This window comes from Corvus kubaryi, unplaced genomic scaffold (assembly GCF_017639235.1).
Source record: "Corvus kubaryi isolate FWS band 111438036 unplaced genomic scaffold, C.kubaryi_AGA036_p1.0 65361, whole genome shotgun sequence".
Taxonomy (NCBI): Eukaryota; Metazoa; Chordata; class Aves; order Passeriformes; family Corvidae; genus Corvus; species Corvus kubaryi.
The window spans coordinates 77,586-103,070 of record NW_024581942.1 but is presented as its reverse complement, the minus strand read 5'-3'; the positions used below and the strand labels follow the sequence as shown (position 1 = coordinate 103,070).

Here is a 25,485-nt window from a genome sequence, read left to right as displayed (position 1 = left end):
TGTGGAGACCCATATCCCTGACACAGAATTACAGAATCAGTCAGGTTGGAAGGGACCACAGTGGTCAAGCAGGGACATCCCAGAGCACATAGCACAGGATTTTGTCCAGACAGTTCTGGAATATCTCTGGTGAAGGAGACTGCACCCTCTCTGGGCAACCTGTTTCAATGCTTGGTCACTGCACAAGACAGAAGTTCTTCCTCATGTTCAGGTGGAAGTTCCTGAGCATCAGTTTCTGCCTCTTGTCCTACTGGATGGCACCACCGAGCAGAGCCTGGTCCATCCTCTGATACCCTCCCTTTAGATACTGATAGACACTGATGAGGTCCCCTCTCAGTCACCTCTTCCCAAGGCTGATCAGGCCCATCTCCCTCTTTCCTCACGAGTGAGATTTTCCAGACCCCTGACGAACTTCGTAGCTCCAACACACCGGGGTCCGCTCCTGGGGCGGGGCAGAGGGGCAGAGCGGCAGAGAAGCCCCTCAGCCCCGACCGCACCACAGCCGCCCCTCGGGAGGGACGACTCACGCCCTGCCCCGAGCGCCGGGACAAAGGCGACGGTCCCGCCCGGGCGAGGCGGAGCCGGGCCGCCGCCCGGCCGCTTTATCCGCCCGCCGTGGGTGGCGGCCGGCGCAGTGCGCATGAGTTCGGGGCGGCTGCTCGGCGGAGCCAGCGGCGCTGCTCCGGCCACCTGCCCGCCCTTCGCTCGGGCTCGTTCCGCCCTCGGCCGGGAGAGGCGCGGACCCCAAAGATGGTGAGTGCCGCCGCCTCCTCGGGGGCTCCCCTCGCCCTGCGCGGGCCCCCGGCCGAGGGGGTCTTCGCTCCCACCCGGCTCCCGGACTCGTCTCCGCCGGGGGTCGGGTCCGCTGGCGTGAGGGGATGAGCTCGCACCGCTCCGCCTGCCCCCGGCTCGGTCTGGCTGCGGGGAGAGGCCGCGGAGCTGCGCGCCCCTGTCAGCCCGCCACGGGAATGCTTCGGCGTTGCTCTTATTACTCAGTAATGGATTTTTAATTATTCTTCCCTCCTGTTCCAAGAGCAGCGGCGGCCAGGACGGCGGGCGCTCCGTGCGCTGCGCGGGCTCCGGGCGGGACCGGGGACAGGGACCGGCACAGCCCCGCAGAGCGCCTTTGGGCTTGGGTTAGTTTGGATACACAGGCGGGGAGCAGAAAAACTGTCAGCAAACTGCTGCCCTGCCGTGTGTGAGGCTTGGCTTCCCACTACTGAGTATTAAGAATTTTTTTCCCCCTGTGGATTTCTTGTTCTTCCCTATCATAACCTAAAATTTGCTTCTGCTAATCCGCAACTTTAAGAAAATATATTTAAGTAAAGGTTTGATACCCGTAAAACTTCGATGTATGCTGTTCCTGCCCGACTAAGGGTGATGGGGAACAGCTGCCTTGTGCCTCCTCTTTGCTTTCCGACTGTCTGCAATTTAAGGTTCCAGTGGAAAAACTGTTGGTGTAAACAGTAGAAGATTCTAGTTCAGGATACTTTTCCCCCTTCCCCCGTCAGGTGCCTTTTCCATCTGGAGAGGGTGAGCGTGCGATGGCTGGTACTTCTTAAGATCTTAATCTTAGGTGGTTCTGGGAAGGTTTAGTGCGTGTAAAGAGAAAGCACAGCCTTAAAAACACTCTCGGGATTTTCAGTAATCCGGGATCTCAAGGGCATGTTTCCTGAATAGTTTTTGTTTTAGTGTGGCAGCGAGAGGCGGTTGCTGGAAGTGGAGCTCTGTAGTGCTTGGTCCTGTGCATGGGTGTAGCAAGAGATGATTCCTGTGGTAATAAGCATACAGATGAAATAGGAAAGAGATAAGACAGCCTCGTCCGAATCTTTCTAAACATTTTGCAAGGATTTTATAACAAGTATCTGAAATGTAACAGTTATTTCCTTTCCCCTCCCTTTTATGAAGGGCACACAAGGAAAAACTTCTTTGCAAACCCTAAAGCATTAAGTCTTAGCTTTAAAAGCTTTTGCAATTTCTGGCTTATGCTAATAAAAAGGTATTCTTTTAAGACTTTACCACAGATCCTTGACTAATGCAGTATTGCAGATGGCCTTCCTTGTACAGGTACTACTTTAAAGAATTATGATTGTGGCTTTTTTCGTGCCTTTGCAGGAATTACTGTTGTATAAGGGAGGAGCTGATGTTTAAACAATAAAAGGGGGGGGGGTAGTTGCTTGGTTGGGTCTCTAAGAAATGAAGATGTTACTTATTTCTCATAAATTGAATAGATTTTCCCAGCAGTGTCTTTCTTATCAAGGATTTGTTTGGGGGTTTTACTACAGAGAGTAATGAGTAAAATGAGGTTTTGTGACTGGAAGTGCAAGTAACGCCTGGCATTAGAAAGGAGCAGGGAGATTCTTTATTGCATCTCTGTTTTGTCAGTAGTAAAACTCTTCTGTTAGACATAGCTGCTTTTTCTCTGCATGCCTCTGAGAGAAATATTAACCAAGAATGTTGGCAGACAGATTGCTGGTTGGATATAGTAACTGGAACAACTTAACTCCTGAGCAGTTGACAAGTCTCAGGCTGACTGACCTTCTGAAATACTGGAGCATGAAAATAAATGAGCATATGAATGTGGCTTTCAAAGCCAGCCAGACAGGCTGTTACTAAGTCCTCCCTCCTCCTTTTTTTTAATTAAAAAATAAAACCAAGTAATTTTAATTTCCAGTATAACTAACTGCTTAAATATATTCTTTTCAATTGGATGTGTATGGATTATCCCTGTACCAAGTAAAGTCCAGGGCCAAGACGCTATTGCTCTGTTTTGCCAGTGCTGTTTTCAGCTTTGCTTACTTGGGCAGGCAGACCTTTATGTACTTACATAGGAATGAAATGTCCATAAATAAGTTAATTTTTAAAGTAAACACCCCTGCATTGTGCTTCAGATGTCCTCTGCTTTCTTCCCTACAGCAGCACAGCAGTCACAAAAGGAAACATAGGAAAGCAGCCTAAAATCCAGTTTTGAGACTGTGACACAGCTTTACTGGGGCTGAAAATTGTCTTGCTATCCTAAATACTCTGTAAAACAGGATTTGGCTCACCATTGCTATGACTGTAGCAGTAGTTACATAATGAAACCCTAAACCCCAGCAATGCTGCACCTGTAACAAGACAGAAGTTGACTAATTACAGAGGCGTCTGTGCCTGAAATTGTTTATGTACACTTCATGGTTCTAAAGTGTTGGCTGTCACAGATAGCACCACCCTGATGTTAACAGGGGAGATTTAAAAAGAGTAACTTGAAAAGAATGGGACATTTTCCTTGTTGAAATTTGCGTAAGGACGTTTGAAGTCGGAGAAGAGCTCAGCCGTCACCTGGATGTGTTTAAAGCCCCATATAGGACTGGACTAAGCAGCCCTGGGTATCACTCATAATTCTCCCACTGAGCAGCTACTGGTCATCAAATCTCAACTAGAGAGTCCCACTGAGAGCCTTATCATTATCCTTAGGTATGACCCTAATCTAAAGAAAAGTAACTACTTGTCACTGGCTGTAGTTTTATTTTTAGTTGGGGCAGGAAGGGATTCTGCCACTGTAAACATGTGGGGAATGTGAGCACTTCAGGGATCTTTGGTGGTTTATTCCACAATGTTGCCTAGGAGCCTTTGCCACTGGCCTTCATTTTGGGCATCGAGATTCAGCTGATGCTGTTGCTGTTGTAGTGCACTGGGAACAGAGTTTATTTGCAAGGGAAAAGACAAAGATGTGTGGGCATATGCCTTTTCTTACCCCAATAAATTCTGTCTTGAGGGTGGATCAATGTGCTTAGCATCATCAAAACTTGCATTGGTATTCCACTGCCTTAAAAGAAGGATCATTTCCCAAACACTGCAGAGAGGAGTATGTGTGAGTACTGATGAGCTATGCCCTTGGGTTGGCTTGGTTGTAGGTAACAAAGTGTCTAATGTATAGGGTCTCAAAACAGTAAAAAGGCTGTTGTTGAAAATCTAGAAAGACCAGTTAAGAATGAAGCACACAGTATGGAATCCTCATTTTCTGGTGTCTTCAGGCTTGGATTAACATGGTGTGACCTTAGGCATTGTTTCTGGGCAAAGCATGATGTGGAGAATTCAGTGTAGTAATTGAGTTATTACTTAGGTGATGAAAATGTTGGTTTGTGATTGTTTCCTTTCTTTTTAAGTGGTTCCTACATTTAATTTGAGATCCAATTCACCCAACCATTTAAGCATGTGATGGAATGTCCTGGTGAAGTCAGACAGATTTAAGTTCTACTGAATGGGTGCCTTTCCCATCTAGTTCTTTCAGAAATGTATGTACACAGGATTAGTTATTTCACTGTTGGCAGCTCTCACAAATTCTAGTGTGAGTTGTATGAATGACATTCAGTGTGTTTCTTGAGGCTCCAGATTTAGAGGACTGAGAGAATCTTTGTTTTTAACTTTAAAACTAACGGATTTTGTAGCTCCCCAGCCTCTAGAGGAAAGTTTGAACTGTCACAAGTGTGCCACAGAAACCAGAAAATTTAAGACAAAATATCGGGGTTACATACATTGAATTCTGGGACTCTTGCATGATTGTTGTCACTCTATAATTACTTTGATGTAGTTGCATCTCTGTGATGGGCTGCCATGAGAGCCCCCTGAGTTCACACTTGGCTAAAGTGTGAACTTTGTCACCTGTTCTGCAAATCAATATTGATGTCCAAGGAAGTGTCTATAAAAATGCTGTTGGCCTGGCTCTCATTTAGCTGACCTTACTATCATGGATTCTGTGTCTGTGTATTTTTTTGTTCTGTTAATGGTCAGCATTTCTATTTGTCTGGCCATACTGTGGTGACAGTCCCTCTCTAAACAAGGGCAGGAACATTTCCAGGTTGCTGGATGTTAAATAGCCATGACTGTTCCGAACACAAAGGATTTTTCATGAGCAGATAAAGACTGTGAATCATACTAAATGTTATCATAAGCTTCTATGCTTACGATGTGGAGAAGAAAAGTCAGAATTTAACCATGTTGGCCAGTTTTGGTTTGCCTTGGTTCCTAAACATCAGCTGTTGTCTGTTGTTACTTCAGTTCTGTTTTGTTTCTTTCTGTAAAAACAACTTATAAATTTACTGTCTGATTCTGTGGGGATTTTATGTGTTCAGCAAAACCTCATCAGTTTATCCTGTGTACTCCTAGAATTAGTCAAGTTGCCTGTGAGGTTTGGCCTCTGTAGGCAGTACTGTTACTTAGTCTATTCGTCTACCAGAAACCTTCAATCTTACTGTGTATCACAAGAGTAGGGTTACCCCTAAAGCTCAAGGATTTACTCAGTATTTAACATACTGAAGGAGGTAGAAGAATTCAGTTGCTGCTAGCCCTGTTCAGAAGGAGGAAATGTGTCCACCATAACTAACCATCAGTTTTGAGGAGTTCGGAACAGCAGTGGCTCAGTAAAGACATGTCATGGGCCAGCTGGTTTTGTTCAGCTCTGGTCTTGTACAGCTGGTTCAAAGGTATGTTGCAGGAGCACTTAATACAAGGAAAAATTCATGAGGTTATTAGACACGAATACCTGACTTGTTTTGGGAAGCCCTGTGGTCTCCTGACCACAGCACGCAGGAATCTGAACGAATTCCTACTCTCCTTTGCCTTGTTTTACTGCTTTGCTGCCAACTGACAGAGGCTGATAGAGATACAGGTCTCCAGTCTGCCCCTGTACCATCATTTTTATAGAACCCATCCCACAGGAACACTTCTAATGACCACAGAATATTTCCAGATGTTTTTTCCAGATGCTTAACTCTCCAAACTCAACCATTGCCATGGAGTGCAAGGTGACTGACAGTGTGTGCAGAGCTGAGTGTGTGCATTGCTGTGTCTGTACACAGCTGACAGATTAAACCAACCTTGAAGTTCACTGACCACTTCTTCTGTTTCAGTTGAATCACTGAGAAAAGAGCTGGTTAAGAACAAAGTGTGTGTGATGCTCAGTACACTCAAGGCTTAGAAATCTATCTTGAGAAATGTTTCGTGCAATTAGTGTTCTAGAAATTGTATGTATAGTGAAAGGGACAGACTGATCTTGTGCCCTTTTAAAAATGTATGATAATTTTCTAAAAATTGTCAACTCACCTTAAGTATGTTGTGCAGTTAATGGCGTGGTGCTGTCTGCTGTCTTTTGGCTTCTGGCTTACGTAGCAGTTGATTTTTAGCATTTAAATGTCTTGCACTTTTGTGGGATTGATCCTTTTGCCTATTAAGCTAGTCTTCAAACAGGATTGTTAATAAAAAATTCTTCCAATCTCCTGCTACTATAGAAACAGTAAATGCTAACATTGAGCTTCAGTGAAGAAGCAACCTTAGTCAGCAAAATTATAAAAATATCCTTTTTGAAAGGACAGACCGCACCTTATCTTTGATGGGAACTTAATACAATCTCTCTGAATTATTTGCCTCTGTCAAAGCAAAATTAAATCTTTGGAGGTGAAATTCAGTGCTAACTTTAGAATCTTTCAATTTCCTCCTTCTGCCATCTGAAAAACATGCATGATATGTGACTTGTATTGTTTTAAATATCTCACGAAGGCTATCTCTAGTGTAACCAAGTGATTGCCTCAGATGATAGAATCATAGCTGCTCTAGGATGCCTTTCTGGTTTAATATCTGGGATCTTCTCTCCAAATAGTACTGCTCCTGTCACACTTCTGCGCTCCTGTGTCATGGTCTGATATTTTTTTATTATTAATCCCTAATGGTACAGGCACACATCTCTTAAGCCAAGCTGAAAAATACCCAGCTACAATGACTGAACAACAAATCCCATTGCAAGCAACTTTCATATTTAATGCGTCTCTGAAGGTCAGGAGGAACAGCCGCCTGTTGTCCTGCTGCTCCTGCTTTCTCTGAGCTACGTTACCTTATTTTTGAACCCTGCTTGTTACCGTGGCAATCCTACTGAAACAGACAGTGGGGCCTGGAAATTCATTAGATTCTTGACTATTTCTATTTTAAATCCATAAAGTCTTTCACTTAATAGTGATGACATAAAAAGGGTGAAGGGACTTCAGTGTTAACCATGGTGAGAAGGGGAATTTGTAAAACATGTTCTACCTATTGTAGCAGTGCCAGGCAGCCTCACATCGGCTCTTGCTGCTCTAGGCACTGTACAAAGGTGTAGGAGTTTCTCAAAGCATAAAAAACAGAGTGAAGGGGAGAAAAAATAATGTATATGAATGGATTATGATTTTATTGACATATACCTTTGATGTGTTAAAGATGATGTAAAAGAAGGGGAAAAAAAAAATCTTCCCCCACACCTTTTCTGCAGGCTCACAGGTTATTGCACAGCTCTCAAGCTTTTCTGAAATGAGTAAAACTCCCAAAGAAGCCACAGCTTCCAGCACAAAAGCAGGACCAGTGCTGTAATGTTTGATACTGGCTCTTGTGTGGGTGGCTCTCTGAACCAGTCGCACTCACTGCCTTTAGTCATTGTTCAGGAGCTTTGTGAAACATCTGAACTGGAGCTCCAGAATGAGTAATGGGAGCTTGCTGGGACCAGAGCTACTTGTTATTTAGAATTCATGGCTTTAATGTTTATTGCTGCTGAATCTGGGTGTTCCTGCTCTCCTGAATGCAGATAGCCCACCATGAAACTTAGTCCTGGTTAAACTAAGGTATTGCTGTTGGACAAAGCAGAACAGTACTCTTAAATACTTCTCTCTCAAAATTTGGGCCTCTTGATTGGTTTCTTGGTAACTTGGATTAGTATCTTCTTCTGGTTAGTCTTTAAATGTGGGTCTCATTTGTGCTATCTATTGTAATCTGTAGCTGTGACCTCTCAAAATATAGTCCATAAAATGTTCATAGTATAGAGTGTAATTCTAGAAATCTCTTATATGTAGTTGTCTATAGCATCACTGAAGGACTGAACAAACATGGGATGTTCCGTTTATATTTGGGACACCTGGATAAAAATTTGATGCTGCAACTTAAAAAGTGCTGATGAGAAATAATATTTGCCTTTTGTTGGATTAGTAGTAGTACTCACCTCTTGCTGGTCTCTCTTTTCCATCTGAACGTCACCTTGACAGTTATAGGATGAAATCTGAAGTCAGTGGGAGTTTTCTGTGAATTTCAGAGGTGTCAAGATTTTCACTGATAATATTGGTTTCCAAAAATTGCATAGATTTTCTTGTGTGGGTGTGTTTGTGTGCGGCTTTTCAGCACCACAGGGTTTGTTGTAGATGAAGCTGCTGTTGCAGGATATGTTCCATGCTCAGGCTGCTCTTTTCCTGTTTAGCTTTCTGCAGCACCCAGCAGTACAGCAGCTGCCTCAGTGCTCTTGCGTCTGCCTGTCCTGCGAGTCTGAAAACCAGGACCACAAGCATGTTTCTACCTCTGGGCATCACTTAGCCCATTATCCTGAGGATGCATTGTATCATTGGTAGCTAAAGTTATTAATAGAAAAAAGGAAAAATGTTTTTTGTGTAAAAGCAAGGCTAAATTTGATCGTTAGACCTAATGTTCATAAGAAGGGCTATGAGATGTTTTTGTTGTGGCATGCCAGTGTTCTGGATTATGGGTGTGCTTCCAAGACTTGCTGGACTGCAGCCTAGCTACATTGTGTGGGAGCTTTCCCACAGGACACGTTGGTGCTGCGGCGCAGGCAGTGCACCTCTGGTAATGTCATAGCCCTCTCCTGGGAGGAGGGCTCAGCGGGATGGAATTGTTGCTCAGTATTGGCAGATGTTATCTCACTGCTATGAAACACTAATCAGCTTACCAGAAGGCTCTGGTTTCTCAGCCCACAGCCATGGGGAGCAAGGAGAAGTAATCCGATTGAATTGGAAATGCAGGCTTGACTTTGCTTCTCGTGTCGCCTCTTGAACCGTAATAAAGGGAGAAGCACTTGGGAAGCAGGACCATCTCATTTAATTTGTGCAGTGTCAGGGGAATGGTGTCCAGTTCCCAGCTGGTTGCATATGACATGGTACCTCAGAACCAGCTGTTTGGAGGAATGTGTCACTGCTGTTCACGGGTCACAGGCAGGGTGGGTGAAAAGATGGACTCTTAGCAAGCAAGGCAATTTCTCATTGCAGAGAGTGGTTTAATGTATTGGAGTGAGAAATGAGCTAGGTTCTACTTTTCGCTTACCCCCGTTCATGCTGTTAGTGCACTGAGATGACTTTTGCGTTTGTGTCCTTGAAAAGAAAAGTTCCGCCAGAGTGCTTGGGGAGATGACAATAATTCAGAGAGGTTTTACAGAACTGGACATTGGGAAAGCTTAAAAAACTGGGGGATTTTGCTCCAGTGAGTGCTGGTGCATGCGTCTGTTCAGTAAGTGTCTTCCAAATGTACAAGTACTGTTTCTTCATGGCTGAGTGAAATAAAAGCTCTTGAAGCTTTAAAATGTAATTTGTTATGCGCTGGTGCAAAAGTGGCACCGAGTTCTGCTCACGGATCTTTCACCAGAAGCAGGCGGCATAGAGCTGCTTCAGTAACACAAGTTAACTGCAGCAGTGTTAGGAAATGAACAGGGTTCTGTTTCCCTCATGTGATCCCATAAATAGAATTCTTGTTTAAAACCAAATAAAGGTACTTGAGCTGGGCCAGTTGGTATCTCAGCCAGTGGGATTTTATTACTGTTAATGATGTGTCATAATGGAAAACACAAACTGAATTTGTAGGACAAGGATTTATGCAGGGTCCTTGCTTCTAACTGACCATAGACATCTGGTTTAGAAGCATGAGAGATGGGGTACAGAACCTTTCTGTGTTGGATTTTTAGTCATCTTTTTGAATAAAACCAGTTTTTTAAAAGGTGTCCATAAAGTGGTAGATGTGTTCCAGGGCATAAAGATATGCCTTTTATTAACTTGTGTGGGATCTTTTTTTGCCACTTATTTTCAATTCCTTTTCAAGTGTTTTAACAAGCAGATCTAACCAGACCACGTTGTTCTCTGTTTCCAGTCATGAAGAAAGCAAGCAGCCCCACGTAACACACTGATGGCATTCTGTGCTGCATCGGGATCAATCAGTCAAGAAAGTGTGATGCCTAGGAATCTCCTGGCAGATTCTCCTGAAATGGCATCTGAAATCTCTCCAGAGCACATGCATGGGAGCATGGAGAGGGCTGGCAGCGTGGAGAATCGTGGCAGCCAAGCTAGGTGCAGAAATCTTGCCTTGGTAAGTGTTTAATGAGCCTTGTGCTTAGTGATACAGATTACATTAATAGCTCTGTCCACATCACGCAATTTTTGTTTTATTAAGATTGATTTTTGCCATTTCTAATCCCAAGTAGTTGCTGGTGTTGTCTCAGTTGTTAAACTCAAAGGCCAGAAATAACTTCTGAGCTTTGGTACAACAGCTTGTTATTCTGGTCTGATTGTCTCTGAGAGCTTGGAGAGTGCTACTCTCCAGCCCTTCCTCCCAGAGAGCCGGGAATGGCAGTAAGGGCTGCTCTGCCCTTGCTTTTTTAAATAGCTCATGAAGGAATTTAAGGATAGTGGTTGTTCTACATGCTGCTTTTTGCTTAATCTCTTTGTTGACACTCCTGAATAAAGGTCTCAGCTTATTCTACCTTAATTAGATGAGTAACAAATATGTCACCATAAACAAAGCCATCCTCGCATTAGTGAGTATGAGTGTGTGGCCATTTAAATCGTGAGTGAGTAACTGAGGGAGTAGGATGCACTTCTGTGTTTTTCCCAATTAGCAGGGTGAATCAGGCAGTGAACTCAACAGTACACTTTGTACTGTGACAGACTAAGCCTAGAAAGCAGGTATGGTTCCTTCCATATTTTTTTTATCATCACGACCATTTGAAAAGCATCCATTTTTAATTGAGGAAAGAACACTCTGGTAAACATGCTTGCTCTAAGTGGAAATCTAAATCTCTGTCTTGCCTTAAACATAGAATTAGGCTTTCTGTCTCTTTCCTTCTGCCCTCCCTGATAGTTTCCTTTTTAATGTGGTAGTTTTCTGTGAAAGAGTAAGTGGCAAAACCTGTATTTATCTGTATACCTCAGACACACTCGTGCTTTTGTGCTACTTTCTGAGCTTTCTGACGCCTGGAGGCAATTCTAAAGCTGTTCCCTTTTTTTGTTGTTTCTACTGAAAATACTTACTGTTAATATGACGCTGTATCCTTCAGCTTGTGTTGCTAGTTAAAACACAAAACAAGTATTATGGAATTCAGTTCCTTAACTGTTTCCGATCTGTTCTAGAAAAAAGTTGTGAAGGATCAGGAGGAGGTTAAATACACCATTTGGACTCGGGAAGTTAGTGTATATTGTTTATTTTATGAAAGCTGCTTGAATTTTAGAGAATTACAGTGGAAGTAGTACTTCTAGAGAATTACAACTTAATTTTAAACAGAATTGCAAGTTAATTTTGCTCATTACCACTAGTTGCCCAGGTTATCACAGTAGTAGTCAATCATGTTCCCCCTTGGGTTTTATTCTTATCTGCAGTAGCAGGCATGAGACTAGACATTTGGAAAAACCAGTATTGAATAACAAAGCAATGTGTAAATCAGTCTGTTTGTACAGTCTTATCCTGGGTCTGCTGTGTCAGAAAATGAAAACTAGATCCTGCCATGTGATAACCCATATGATGATGCATCAGCTAGAATTGGAATCCCTTCCTACCCTGTAATGCAGTAATTTATAGATTTGGCTGCAGGCTTAGGCAATTCCCACCAGACCTGTGAATTAGCAGTTCACAGAGCCTTTCATTTCTCTTGTTAGAGTTTGTGCATGAACACAGTGAAGTGTGTACCAACGAGTTTTAACTGTGATGCCACAGATCCCCTTTCATGATTTTTCTTCCAGCAGTGTAGTAGGTGGCATGTCCAATAAGGCTGACAGCTCACATGTGTGGAGTAAAGGGTTGGACAATATAAACTCTTCTCAATACAGGCATAATTTCAGTTTCTGAATTTGAGAAGGGGTCTGTGTTAAACTGAACATGAAGGAAATTCTGCCTAATATATATAATATATATATAATATATAGAGAAATATTATATATATAATATGTATATATTATATATAATACTATATATATAAAAAAAATATATTTTATATATATATATAATATGCTCCTAGAGACTTCATCTTCTGGCTTCAGTAGTTCTATTATAAAAGTTCAGAAGATGCAGAAGCTTTGATGGCCTAATGAGAAGAAAGGAATAGGCAACTTTGTTTAGACAAAGAATTTCTTATTATACCAATTCTGAGAAAGGAGGGGATCTATTTTCAGGCACACTGCACCTTCACAGCCCCAAAACAGAAGCAACTAAAGACTTAACTGCCTCTTCATTTAGCCCTTTCCTGGGTCTGTTCACCTAGAGAGACATGGCAAGGAAGGTCAGGGTTGGCTTTGATTATTTTGGGTTTTTGTAATGGCCTTGCAAACTAAAGAAGTGTAACAGTGCTTCTTATGACAGGCCTGTACTGCTGCAGGTTTCTTCCTATCTGATTGTAAAAAAACCAGGCTCTTAAGTTTCTCAGTGTCAAACTGCATTAGTCACTAAATATAACCTTTGTATTGCATCTGTGGAATTCAAACAAAACCAGGGTTGTGATAATAGGGACAAATACTTGGATTGGCTTCAGCCTTCGCTGACTGCTCACAGCTGGTTTGGCTGACTTCTGGCTGGTCCTGCATCCTGTGTGTCTGTGCTGGCATCACTTGCTGGGGAACTGGTTGTCAGTTTAGGAATGACTAGGAGATGGACATTAATTGCCATGTGCTAAAAAAGTCTTAAAATTCTGTATGTGGGCCCCTTCCCAGTCAGCTGTTGTCACTTCAGTTTAGTTTTGCCAGATTCCTCAGCTTCTCTTACCTAGACAAGGGTGCTTTCAGTTAATCTTTGACAACTATAGGCCTTCAAGACAGATTTTTTTTTTTTTTTTTTTTAATGGAAAGCAAGGTGATGCCTTGATTTTTAGGAGAATTTCCATAGAAATGATAGATATTCAGGTCTGGATTTATGCTGCCAAATCTATCACAGCAGGCTGAGTTGAGATGGGAGGAATGTATGCCTTGATATCTTCATGTCACACGAATGTTTGTAACCTTAAAAACTGTTACATATGAGGACATGAATTTGCACATATATTTTGGTTTCTTTGTTAAAGAGAGGTATCCATACATCTACTTGAGAAAAGTGTATTTTCTCGATGCATGGAATCAGTTGCACTAACCCAAGGGTGAGGGCAAACAAAAACACTCTGTTCTTGGCAATTCTAGCTTCCAAAACCCAGTCTGGAATGACACTCCCTGACATGTGGTATAAGAATTAACTTGCCATGAAATACAGTTGCAGCAATTTAAGGACACTTAATTCAAAGATAAAACTAGGTCTTGGGGGTTTTTTTGAAGCAATTTGTCTTGTTCCACTGACTGAATAGGCACAGACCAGCTTCTTAAAGCCAATCCTTCTTTCAGTGCTTCTCTCTGGTAATTGGACTGGGTATCTATTCTCAGCCATGAGTAACTTCTTTAGTTTCTGTGTGTGAATAATGTGCTAGGACAATCGTGCTACCTATGAAAACCATGGCAGAGGTGCTGGTTGTACCTGAAGTGAGCTGTGCTAATTGGAACTGCACTGATAATAAGCTATGTCAGTGCCTTGGATCTGTTGCTATAACTTCAGTACTTTACCATCTGTATCTGAACATGTCTCACTGAGTGATAGCTTTGAGGGATAGTGAGTTCTTGTTATTCTTGGTGGATCATACTGTGTTTTTTATTTCATTTTTTGCCTTTGGATCAGACAGATCCTTGGTTAATACCACAGTTCACCACCACTCTCTTTGGGGCAGTGGTGACCTCCAGAATTTGTTCAAGTGACTATTTCATTTGAACACTAATCAGATGGCTTAAACTGGGAGAGGCCATGACTCTAAAAAAAGAGATTTTGCTAGTTCTGATTTGTTATTTTTTCAAACAGGCTTTCTCTCTGGCTCTAACAAGACTTGATAGCCAGTCACTGAAGATAATTTGTCACTCCTGGATCCCTTGTATAGTACAGGTGACATTCTGAATATTGGTTACATAGACATGAGGAGCAAGTATGCTGTGAGTAGTCTGAGGTGGCTCAGTGTTTTGTTTCACACACTCAGCCATTTAACTCAGGGGTGACCTGGTTGTTTTGTAGTTATGGTGTCTCTCGTAGCCTAACAAATCATTATTATGATCCTTATCCCTTTTGCATCAGTACAGATAATTCAGATGCAATAGATCTGGCATTCTAAGTGCACCATACTAGTGTCTCTTTACCCCAACCTCTCTGATGAGAATCCAGTGTAGATTTAGGGGTTTTGGAAAAGGACAGATCATGTGTCTGTTAGCCCACTGCCACCTTTTTTCCTCACAGTTTGAATGAGTCTTGTGATGCCGAGTTGCATTTCAGGTACATTCAAGGGAAAGTCCTGAGAAAGACTCCTTTCATAAAATTAATGTGTTTTTCCCCCTTGACACTGACACTCCACAGGCTTTACTGTACTGCAAGACCTTTCACTCTGTCCAAGGACTTTGCCAAATAACAATACACAAAAAAATGAGAAGAATTTTTAACTGTTTGCTTTGTATGGATAGAGCTGCCTTGGGGCAGGTGGAAGCCATTCCGTACAGGGTGTGGAGAGAGCTCTGCTATGCTTCATCTGCTTTAAACTGATGTTAGTATGACCTGGAAGCATATGCCTTGGAAAAATAAGAGCCTGACTTCTAGCAAGGAATGATCTTGTTGTAAAATGTGCTAGTAGTGAGAATATGGATCCTGAAGGCAGTTTGGGCTCTATGCACAAACTGCATCATTCTGCATCAAAGCAGGATCTGGTGGATAGGTTATTCTAGCAGGTGGGCAAGTCTGCTCTTTAAACCACACTGATAAGCATTCCTGAACTTCCAGAGTGGTGTTTTTTTTTGTGTACTCCATTACTTTTCACAGGATACTTGTATTAGAGTTTCTGTAATGTGAAAGCCAACTTCTGTCTCACCTTCAGTGCATGTAGAGAAGATTTGTTGTGATTATATGGGTGGTTAACTTCTTATAAATTAAAATACACACAGGGCTGCATCTGCCCACCACCCTTTCATTCTCTCCTGTTTTAAATATAACATGCTCCATTATTTGAGCCTTCCTGTGCAGCTAAACTCGCAGCATTCCATGCGTTGTTCTGGACCCTGTCCAGCTTGGCTGCATCCTTTCCAAAGTTCAGCAACTGACTCTGAACTCTGTGTTCTGAATGAGGATGTGCTGTCATGTCATCACCCTGGTTAATATATCCCAGAATGAGATCTGCATCCCTGAATAGCAGATTTTTTCCCTCTTTATGGCACTTAAACTGACAGAGTCACAGATCGTGCAGGTACCTTGCAGTAACTTCATCTCAGCATCATTTTTTAGTTCATCTGTGAGTGCATTTTTGGGGGCCACGTCATAAAGGCTTCAAATCAAGGTATGTGACATTTTGTGTTTGTACCTATTGGTCAAGTCAACAACCCTCTCATGAGAAATTAGCTTGGTGTGAAATTACTTGATTTTTTTATGGAAACTATTTAGTGTCTTTCGCCTGAAATGTATCCTCAATTTTCTCAATGTTGTTCTAACACAATTTCTTTTTCCCTTTAATGTCTATGAGCTGATCAGCCTTATTTTGTTTATCAAAGAGATGTCTTTGGGGTTTAAGTAGATACTCAGCTTGCTTTCTTTAAAAGTAGGTTAGGAGTAATTTAGTCCGTTTATGACTTCAGCTCATCTAGTTTATCTTTTAAGTACTTGTAGATAATTTGTTTCATCACTTAGGATCTATTGATTATATGCTTTGCTACCTATTATGAAGCACACGGGTACAATTATGCTCGTGAACTGAAGAAAACAACACTCAATATTATAGTCTTCTTCACCAAATGAAATGGTATTATCAAAACCATCAGATAGTGGGTTGTAGAGGAAGCACTTTTTGACACAGCACACAATTACACTCTGGAACTCCCTGCCACAGAATGCTGTGAATGCCAGTCATTTCCATGGCTCAAACAATAAGATGAATTCATGCTAGAAAAGCTCATTAAGGGCTGTTAAATATGCAGATGCATCTGGGAAGTCCTTAAGACATGTATTGCTGGGAACTGGAAGGATTTAGGGGAGAAAAAGATATATCCATCCAATATACAGCAACACCCCCACCAACCTCTCTCCCTTGTCCTGTGTGTTCATAGTTGCTGAGGGCTACTGAGCTAAATGGGCTTTTTGGTCTGCTCCTGTATAGTAGTTCCTGTTCTCAGCTGTAATTCACTTGCTTTCAGCTTCAGTAACACAGCAGTACAATCCATTCCGTCTCCCTTTTCTGTAAATCCTGTCAGAGGTACTTGACTTCTTCTGTGCTAAAGCTTTTATGCCTGTTCTGATACAGTTCCTGCATGTAGGGCTTTCCTTTTCACCCCTTCTAACAAGTAAAACTGCCTTGTTATTAACAGACTGTGGCCCAAGTGGTGCTACACTGGCCTTTGTACTTCATATTGGAATAGTTTGCTCCCTTCATTTGAGAAGCATCCAGTCACTTCTCTCTCATGGAATTGTGCCTATTAATTCTTTGTCACTGTCAAGTGATTGATAAATCAGTTGAACCTGGCATTCTCCTGGTGTTTTGCTAATTGAGGTTTGGTTCCTTAGCAGTTTTTAGAAGGTTGTTTGGTTTTGGATTTTTTTTAAGCACTGCAGATGTCTTGGGATTTCCTGTGCTGGTCTGTTTCTGTCAAAGCTGTGCTGGTCTTAGGATTTTAGACCTGGATGTGATGTTCAGAATTTCTTAAGATGTATATGAAAAATTGTGGGCCTCTGGATATTAAGTCATTGTTTTAAACAGGTAGGAAAGGAATCAAGGAATCTTTTCTGTGAAACAGATTGTATTCTTCTTTTCTTTCTCTTCTTTTTTTTTTTCCTCTTTTATACCAAACACTGTTATAACAGACTCTTTCCTGTTTGGCGTAAGCAGGAAATGTTTGGCTGCACAGAGATCTAAAATATTAATGCCAGCTGAGCATACTCAGCTATTTCAGCTGTTTGCATCCCAAATTTCTTCTGTCCAAACAGTCTTTTTAATCCTCCTAATTTAATGTAATTTTAAGCTGAGGCACAGTTACCAAGTTTCAAATTCAGGCTGTCTTTTTAGTAAGTAAAACAGTAGTTTTAAAGTTTGCAGTGTTAGGTGTATGTGAGATTTAGTTTAGGGAGGTGTGTTTGTGTGTCAAGAGTAGGGAATAGATGGAAACTTTGAGGTGAGTAACTCAAGTAGCTGAAAAGACTTTTCTTTGACTATTAAAAAACACAGATTCATCAAGAAGAAAGGAAGCCTGGAAAACCAGCCTGGAAAGAATATGAGCTGTTCCAGTACTTGGAATATATGGCAAATGAATTAATTGCAAATAGACTTGGTAACTTAGCTAAAACTGGTACCTGTTAAGTTACAAAAGTTCCTCCCATCTTTCTGAAGGCTTTACTATAATACAAGTAATACAGGTGGGAATAAAGCAAGTCACTGCTTGCTTCACATCTCTGAGCTCCTTTGGTTTGACCAGCCTGAGTAGGTTTTTTTTCCACTGTGATTGTGTGTCTAAAATGGGATTGTTTCCTTGGCTGGCAAACTGAAACATGCCTTGCCTGAGGGAGTTTCTATCCAGACTGGATGCCTTGCATCTCAGTACAGTGCCCTGACCTAACACTGCCTGTTCTCCAGAGATGTTGGTTTTGGGGTTTGTTTGGTTTTTTTTTTTTCCTGATGAAATGTGACATTGATCATCGTGAAGGGAAACTGCACGAGGAAACAGATCGAAGTACTAACAGAGATGAGGTTGGCCTTTCACATCTTGGTATGCCATTTATAACAAATGTGTTTACAAAGGGATGATTACTCAATTTGGATTCTTCACCTAAAGGGACACTGCTCATTTCAGCAAGATCCATGAGGGATGGTTAAATCAGGCAAAGCTCTCCTGCAGATCTTACCTGGCATGGAAAAATGCTCAGTCTTACAGCACAGAAAAGGATGGAAGGAAGTGTTTCTGGAAGTCTTTGCTTCCTTGCTTTATTCTTTGCTCTGCTCTTGATTAAACAAGTTAAGCTCAGGTGGGAGCAGTTTTTTTAGGTGCACAGTGTGGTGCAGTAATTCCTGTACCACACTCTGGATTTGTTGCCACTATGCACTTCTTAAACACCACCCCCTCTTCTTTTCCTTTGCCTGTGTAAGTCTGGCTCTTGCAGTGAGCTCACCCTCTACAAAAGGTTCTTGGAGTCTTGTTCAGTTCCAGCTCAGGGCTACCTAACAAGGGCTCTTTTCCTGTCATTCTCTCGCCTACTACACATAGCAGCCCTATGAGTATTTGGGTGGGGAAGGAAGGAGATTGCAACATCCATTAAGGAAAAAAAAAACAACCAAAAAACAAAAAAGGAAGGCTTGTCTGTCTCTTGCTTTTCAAGTGCAGCTGTAAAACTTTCCTTGGCCTTTGAAAACTGACATGTGGTGGGTGCGAGCTGTGGAATACGTCAGCCTTTGAAGTTCATCTTTTAAAGAGGCAGTGGCAAATGGCATCCAAATTTCAGCCTTTGTAGCAGTTTTTCTACAAGCTGGAATAAGTTACTTATTCTGACAGTACACTGTGGATAGTAAGATAAGTTAGAAATAACCACACCTCTGTACATCTTTCCCACCCACCAAATGTTCTATTGGCCACACAGGAGAAGGCAGTTAAGAGCCCCAAAGCTTTTCTTTTCTGATCTGTAGTGTTCTAGGTGCTTGGAGACCAGCTGCCACTGTGTACAATGCAGCACGTTATATTTCTTAATCTATAGGCATTACTTTCCTACAGAGCTGTGTTGTTCTTATTTTTAATGCTGAGAATGGGGATAAAAGCTTTGTTTGTGCAAGGAGTAAACAGGTAAAGCTGTGCGAAGGTTTTTTTAGTCTAATCTAATGTAAGATGATCTGAACAGGCACAATGAGTTTGAAGCAAGTCGTGCTGCCCTAGCAAGAACATGGCTACCTCTTGAATATTTGGACTGCATACCTTTATGTATTTACCTAAATTCTCCCAGCCCTCCACTGAGAAGTAGCCTTTTTACCCTGTCTGCACATACAATGAGGTGTCCTTGGTGCTTTTTGTTAAGTTACTGACAGCAAAGTTTCCAGTATATGCTTGGCAGGGGAGAAATTCAATCCAGAAAAGGGAAAGCCTCTCTTGCTTTTCAACAATATATACTTACATTCCAGACCTTACACAGTTCTCTTGGGAAATGTCTTTCCTGTGTCCATTGTCTTAATGCAGTACCTTTCTTAATCATTCTTTGTCATCTCCAAGCTTCTGGAAAAGTGAGTGTTTCCCAGGGTGTCAGGAAAAGAGCTAATGCATTACTGCCCAGCATTCTCATAGTGATAATGTGTTAATCGAGTTAATCAAGAGCAGTGACTCAGAGAAAATGAAGACTGGATAGGCCAAGTGATTATTTATCACTTCTGTGGTCTACAGGATTGTTTCCTGCTGAAGAAAATAGCCTAAGGCAGTATACTGCTGCGGAGCATATCTTCATATTTATTCTTGGGTTTTCCTTTCTGTAACTCAAAGGTAAAATCTTTAGAAACCTGCTCCCTCCTAACTATTACTTCTTTGTAATCTGTCATGTAACTGGATAATTTATACTCTGTGGGGGTAGAGACACTTCTTAGCTCCAGCTTTGCTTTCAGAAGCCAAGTCCCACTTTGGACTAGACCAAAAAAGGAAATCAATCTGTTTCTGGGACTGTCCTGAGTGCACCCTTTCCCTCCCATGTTGTTCCCCAAGCCTTGTCCCTGAATCTGACACAGAACACAGTTTAGCCTAGTTTGGAACCAGAAGAAGCCATCCTAACCCTTGCAAAGGCACCAGTGGGTGCAGGGCTTTTCTTTTGCCTTTTTTTTTTTTTAGTAGCTTTTATGGCTTTTATGATCTTTTAGCAGTTTGTTCTATACAACTCAAACGAAGACTTCTTTGCCAAACTAAAGGATGTAGTATACCAGTTACTGCTCTTGGGATTTTTAAAAAAATTTTTTTGTCCTCTAGCACTGTAATATCTAAATGTCTCTTTGGGAAGGTGTTCATCTTTCTGGTTTTTTTTCTTTTTTTCCTCACAGGATGATGAAAGTTTGAAATACTTAACTCATGAAGAACAGGATGTTCTCATGTTCTTTGAGGAAACCATAGATGCCTTAGAAGATGACTTGGAGGAGATGGCCCTACGTGACAGTGGCATCCACTGTCAGTCCCCAAGGTCGACAGAAGAAAATGTGTCCAGTCATTCAGAGACTGAAGATATCATTGATTTAGTACAGTCAACACCTGAGAGCAGTGACCATGAAGGCCCTTCCAGCAGAGATACAGAACCAGGTAGTTGTGTTTCTTGCAAGAGTGGGTTTTCCCTTTGATCAAGCCCTGACCTATTCCAGTTCTCCTTAGAAACAGCTAAAGAAATTCTGTACCTTCCTTACTACCTCAAGATAAATTTGTTACACATCAGGAGCTCTAAGGACTGTGATTTTAATTTGCCTTGGGGTTTTTGAAATTCTTGCTGCTACTGTAAGTTTTTTTTCTAATTTTTCCATGTCCCTCATGGGGCTCGTGCGTCTGATGAAGCTTTTGGTCTGCTCTCTGTCCTCTGCCTGGAGACTGACTTGTCACTGTTGTGCACAGTCATTACAAGGCAGACAGTATTCACCAGCCTGTTCACACTCTGCTTTTCTCTAAGACTTCTTAAGATTTTCTCCAAGAGTTTTAAGATAGCAGATTGTTTTCAGTGTTACTTTTTGTGGGACTGAAAGGCACACTTTCCTATCAGTGAGTTTGTGACAAGATAGCATATGGCATGTTGTTTTTGTCACCCTGTAGAGTGTGTTCTCTCTGTGTTTGGAGAATGAATCTATCAGCTAGTACACACAGTGGGATGTAATGTGTCCTCTCCTGGCTGTTTTAATAAAAAATAAGAACTGCAAAACTCTTATGAAAGAGCAGCCATTGAAGCACAGTGGAGCAACACACAGACTTTGAATGAGAGGCAGAGAGAGGGCTGAGGTAGTGACACAGTGTAAATGTGGTGATTTGAGCTATGGCACTGCCTATGAGATGCCATTGCTGGGAGCTCAGTTATAGTTTCTTCTGGCTATGTGGGCTGAGGTTGAGTTGGAAAGGTAGGGAGAGGGGAGAAATGATGCTAAAAGAAGGTTTTGCATTCTGCTCTGTGTGAAGACTTAATGACATCTCTGCTGTTTTGCCTTTTAGTGTTGGATACTACCCGGAGAGCCGAGAGCCCTCAGCCAGCTGTACCTGCTGACCTTCCCCCAAACCCCCCCGCACCACCACCAACGGTGTCAGAGACACTTCCTCCTCCACCCCCTCCTCCAGTGCAGCACCCAAAGCTGCTCCGTTCCATCCCCACTCCTCTCATCATGGCCCAGAAGATCTGTGAGCAGCAGGCGGAGAGCCGGGCGCGCTTCCCTGGTGCCCTCAAGGAAGGGAATTCCGAAAGGAAGAAAGTCCCCGTAGCCAACGGTGATTATTTCACGGCACCCAAGCACCCTCCTGCCCCTGCCCCCAAACTGCACCGGTTCCCAAGCAACATCAACATAACAAATGTCAGTGGCAAGGAATTCAGCGAGACGATTTCCAAAGCAGCGGTTAACGTCCAGGAGCGGCGGGCTCAGGTGCTGGCCAACATCAATGGGGGAGCCCTTCTGGCAGCTGAACTGGAGGAAAAGCTGCACAAAAACGATTTCTTGTCACGTAACAGAAGTTCTTCTTTACGGGATCTCTCCTCAGAGCAAACACGCTATGAAGCCCTGACAAAACTTGGCCTAGTTAAGGGAAAGCCAGCTCAGGACCAAGTGGACCATGCCCCAAGCACTCAGCAGCGTGATGTGCAGCCCAAGCAGGCAGAGGCTGTTACCAATGGATATCAAAACATCCATGAGATTTTAAAAAGCGAGCCCAGCCCTTTCCTTCCTATGGGCAAAACTGTAACAATCAAACCAGAGGTGGCTCTTGCCACTAACAAAGTCAGCAGCACACAGCAGAACACAGAAGAGAGTTGTAATGATTATAAACAACCTGGTGTAAGCCTGGACATGCGGAGGAGGTCGGGTTCGCTGCCTAGACCTTCAGGATTTCGATCCCAAGGGATAACGGTGAAGTTTTCCGGCCGTGGCTCAACTGAAGAAGCCAGGAGAGAGGCACTCCGGAAACTGGGACTGCTGAAAGAGACTGCTTAACTTGGATGGAAATGTTGTGGCAGTGAGGGGAAAGTCATAGCACGGCTTTGTGCTAGAACAGTCCCAACAGGATTGGGATCAAGTGGTTTGGAAGAAAAAAGGGAAAGTTCTCTGCTTCAGGCAAGCCAGGGTGGTACTAGACACTGTGGAATGGCCACTTGTGTTTATCCCAGAAGGACTGGCTCCATGTAGGGTCCTGTACAGCAGTGGGTTTTGGCTCTCCTTCCTACAGAGATACTCATCTGTTGCTCTTTGTGACTAAGAGGAATTTTATTTAATTAATGCTGGACTGTAGCAGGCAGCATCTCATTAATGAAGTGTACAGTGCAGTATTGTTGTACATAGCAAACTGAATGGCAAATCTTGCTTTCGCTCTTTCTGAAGCCAAAACCAAGAGCTCTGTCTGTCCTGTCCACATGTGTCTGTCTGTGGGAGCTCGAAATAATGTCACAGCTGAAATTTCTGACAGGGTGACACCCTTCTGTGACTTTTTGTTGTCTGTGTTATCTGGCTTGGCTTCTTTCCCTGCCAGTGGTGGGGTCTTCTGCTCCCTCTCTCTGCACTTGACTCCGAACTGTGCACAGGGTGGCTTCTGCTTCGACCTTCTCCTGGACAGAGCAGCCCAGGCTTTGAATGGGTGACTGCCTCACTCTGCTGCTGCACCTGGAGTCTCCCCTCCCTTCCCAGCCACCTGCTTCTTGGTCATGCCTGAGCAGCCCACGTGTCCAGGGAAAGGCACCAGGAAAGCCTCAAGGATATGCACCGAGCACCAGATTTCGCACTGACAGCCAAAGAGTCTCCCGACAATCTGTGACCCCAACTGCTCTGTCCCAGGGAGGATCTCACAGCAGAAAAGCCATAGGAACAAGTTAACTTTGTACCAAAAGCAAGACCTGTATGTCAAAAGTCTTGTCTTTTACATTGGGGTTCCTGGGAAGGAGCTGTTACTTTTTGAACAGTAACTGTACTACCAAATTATAAGTTTCTGTTACTTCTAAAACTGTCATTGGTCTTCCTGTAGTTTGACAGCCCTAATAATCCTCTGTTCACAGCCTTATTTGATTCTGCCCTGCCAATGCATAACAGAAGTTACAGCCAAAATTTGTGCAGGCTAAGTGGAGTTTCAGGAGAGCTGCATGTAAGAGCACATCATTCCTGAATGGTCCAAGTTGGTGGTATTTTGCCTTTTTTCAATAGACAAGCTGGTAAAGATCGTCCCAAAGTATATTTGTGTGTTGGTATGATTTTTTTTTTTTTTTTTTATATGGCAAAGCTGCCCTTCCACATTGAAACTCCTTCCCTTTTTGTATTACCTGAAAACATCAAGAATAGCCACTTTAAAATCAAATGCCAAACTCACAATTTTTTTGTTGTTATTCCTTCATGTTTGATTTCTCGGTGTTTTGGATTTTTTTCTAAAGGGAAAAACTGACTTATTCTCTGCACTTTCTAAAGCCTCGACCAACCCACTCCTTCTCCCAAGCAGCTGAGCGATAAACCTTGGAGAAGAGGAGGGGTGGCTACAGCAGAAACTGACACACCCTTTGACGAGGAGCTCTGACATAACTGTGATAAACAAGTTTTTAGTGCTTGTGATAAAGTATTTCAAACTTGCTGAGCTGTACTGGTAAATGAAGCTGTCACAAAGGGAAAAAACCTTTGTGTCATTCTCAACCTGCCTCATAAGTTAAGGGGGTTTTTGGTTTTGTTTTGGTTTTTTTTTAAATTATCTGCTTGCTGCTTAAATTTTTAATTGTGTTGTTACGGTATCTGGCTGGTTCTGTTATGTAGTTATTCTTTTCAGCCTTTTCACTGGGTAAGTGATCATGTTCCTCATTGTGACAGGCTTTCTATACATAAGCAATCAGTAATTAAAATATGTGGCCATTCCTGGGCTGGCAGAGCACTTGGGCATGCATAATCAAACGTGAGAGGTGCTGCTGAAACAAAAAAGGCTGCTTGTGTGCTGCAAGTAAAGCACAGGCTTGTTCTGCTGGGCTCTGAGTCTGTAGTCCTAAATCAGAAAGACAAGGGGTCACATAAAATACACCCAAGCACGTGCTGCAGTGCAGGCTGGAATAGAGGCCAACATGTGGATGATGCATCATCATTTATTAACATAACCTGATAAGTAAATTTAAATGTTTCATGGCCTTTGTGCTTTTAAATCCTGGTAAAGCAAATTCTTCATTATGAATGTGAAGTGCGTACAAAGCAATCTCCACATCTAATCATTTCTTGCCAGCTCTTCTTTGAGTTGTTTACAGCTGAGAGCCCATGCTAAGCAAACGGGGGGAAAATACCCTGACACTGTTTCATTGAAATTCAGTCCAGTTCAATAATTCTGTAAAGTCACCCTACTTAAAAATACCCCAGATGTTTAATATCTAAAGTTGCTGTATGCTGAATTAGCTGGATCATGTTCTCTCATCCTTTGTGCTGGGCTGTGTCCTCAACTGGTGGGAAGTGAGAGTTAGATCTTCATTAGGTAAAGCAGTTTCTGCCCAGGGAGGACTTGGAACGAGGTATTCATTGTGGCCCTTCATCATAGCAGATAAATCCTTCTCTGTGCCTAAAACTGTAGTCAGTAAAGCCATGTACTAAATGAAGTTAAGTCTAGCTGCTAATAACCTGTATATAAATTTAGCTCTATTTTGTGTATCTTGTTTTGTGTGTATATGTTGCTGTGATTTTACTTTCTTCCCCTTTGTGCTAGAGGTAACTGTCTTGCACAAACCTGATAATCATCTATTAAACTAGAATAAACCCAATGAAATGATGTCTGATGAGAGGTGCCATTGTGTTCTTTGCCACCCAGTAGTATGACTCTTTCTTGGATGAGGGAGGTGACTTCTTCTTAATGGCTAATATTGATTTAATAACCTTTCATTTTGCAACTGTGGATGTGTGTGAGCCAGAGCCCAACCCTGTCATGTCAAGTGGTGGAGGAGGGACAAAAATAAAAGGTTATGTCTGACAAGAGATGTGTATTCTCACTGCTGGGCTTCGGCAGCTGTGATCAGGGTCCTTGCAGGAATGAAATTCATCCTGAACAGTGAATTAGACAAAAGCCCCTCTCTCACAATGTTCTGCATTATTAAAATGACCTTTCCAAGAGGAACATTTTACATGTGAAAGAAAAATAACATCTTTGTTTCCAAGGCTGTAACCATGAGTGAGGGTGGTCCTGCTGAGTGTGGAAGTCTCCCTTGTGGCACAGGGCAAAGTTCCCT

At 42.5% G+C, this 25,485-nt stretch overlaps 1 protein-coding gene across 2 annotated transcripts; it reads left to right on the top strand.

Moving 5' to 3' along the window:
• Positions 1-615: 615 nt before the first annotated feature.
• LOC121673345 (proline and serine-rich protein 2-like) lies at positions 616-25,038 on the top strand. Of its 2 annotated transcripts, XM_042046577.1 has the most exons (4): positions 616-753; positions 9,922-10,137; positions 20,126-20,378; positions 21,267-25,038. In XM_042046577.1, exons 2-4 carry the CDS (start codon positions 9,958-9,960, stop codon positions 22,250-22,252), a joined length of 1,419 nt encoding a protein of 472 aa, XP_041902511.1. In that variant the 5' UTR covers positions 616-753; positions 9,922-9,957; the 3' UTR covers positions 22,253-25,038. The 2 variants fall into 2 exon arrangements, with proteins under 2 accessions (XP_041902511.1, XP_041902512.1); XM_042046578.1 differs by lacking the exons at positions 616-753; positions 9,922-10,137 and adding an exon at positions 15,358-15,418.
• The last annotated feature ends 447 nt before the right edge of the window (positions 25,039-25,485 follow it).

Coding starts and splice junctions, on each gene's coding strand:
- LOC121673345 (XM_042046577.1), top strand. CDS start 9,958: ATGGCATTCTGTGCTGCATCGGGATCAATCAGTCAAGAAAGTGTGATG. Junction 10,138..20,125: donor GGTGCAGAAATCTTGCCTTG/GTAAGTGTTTAA, acceptor TTTTCCTCACAG/GATGATGAAAGTTTGAAATA. Junction 20,379..21,266: donor CAGCAGAGATACAGAACCAG/GTAGTTGTGTTT, acceptor TTTGCCTTTTAG/TGTTGGATACTACCCGGAGA.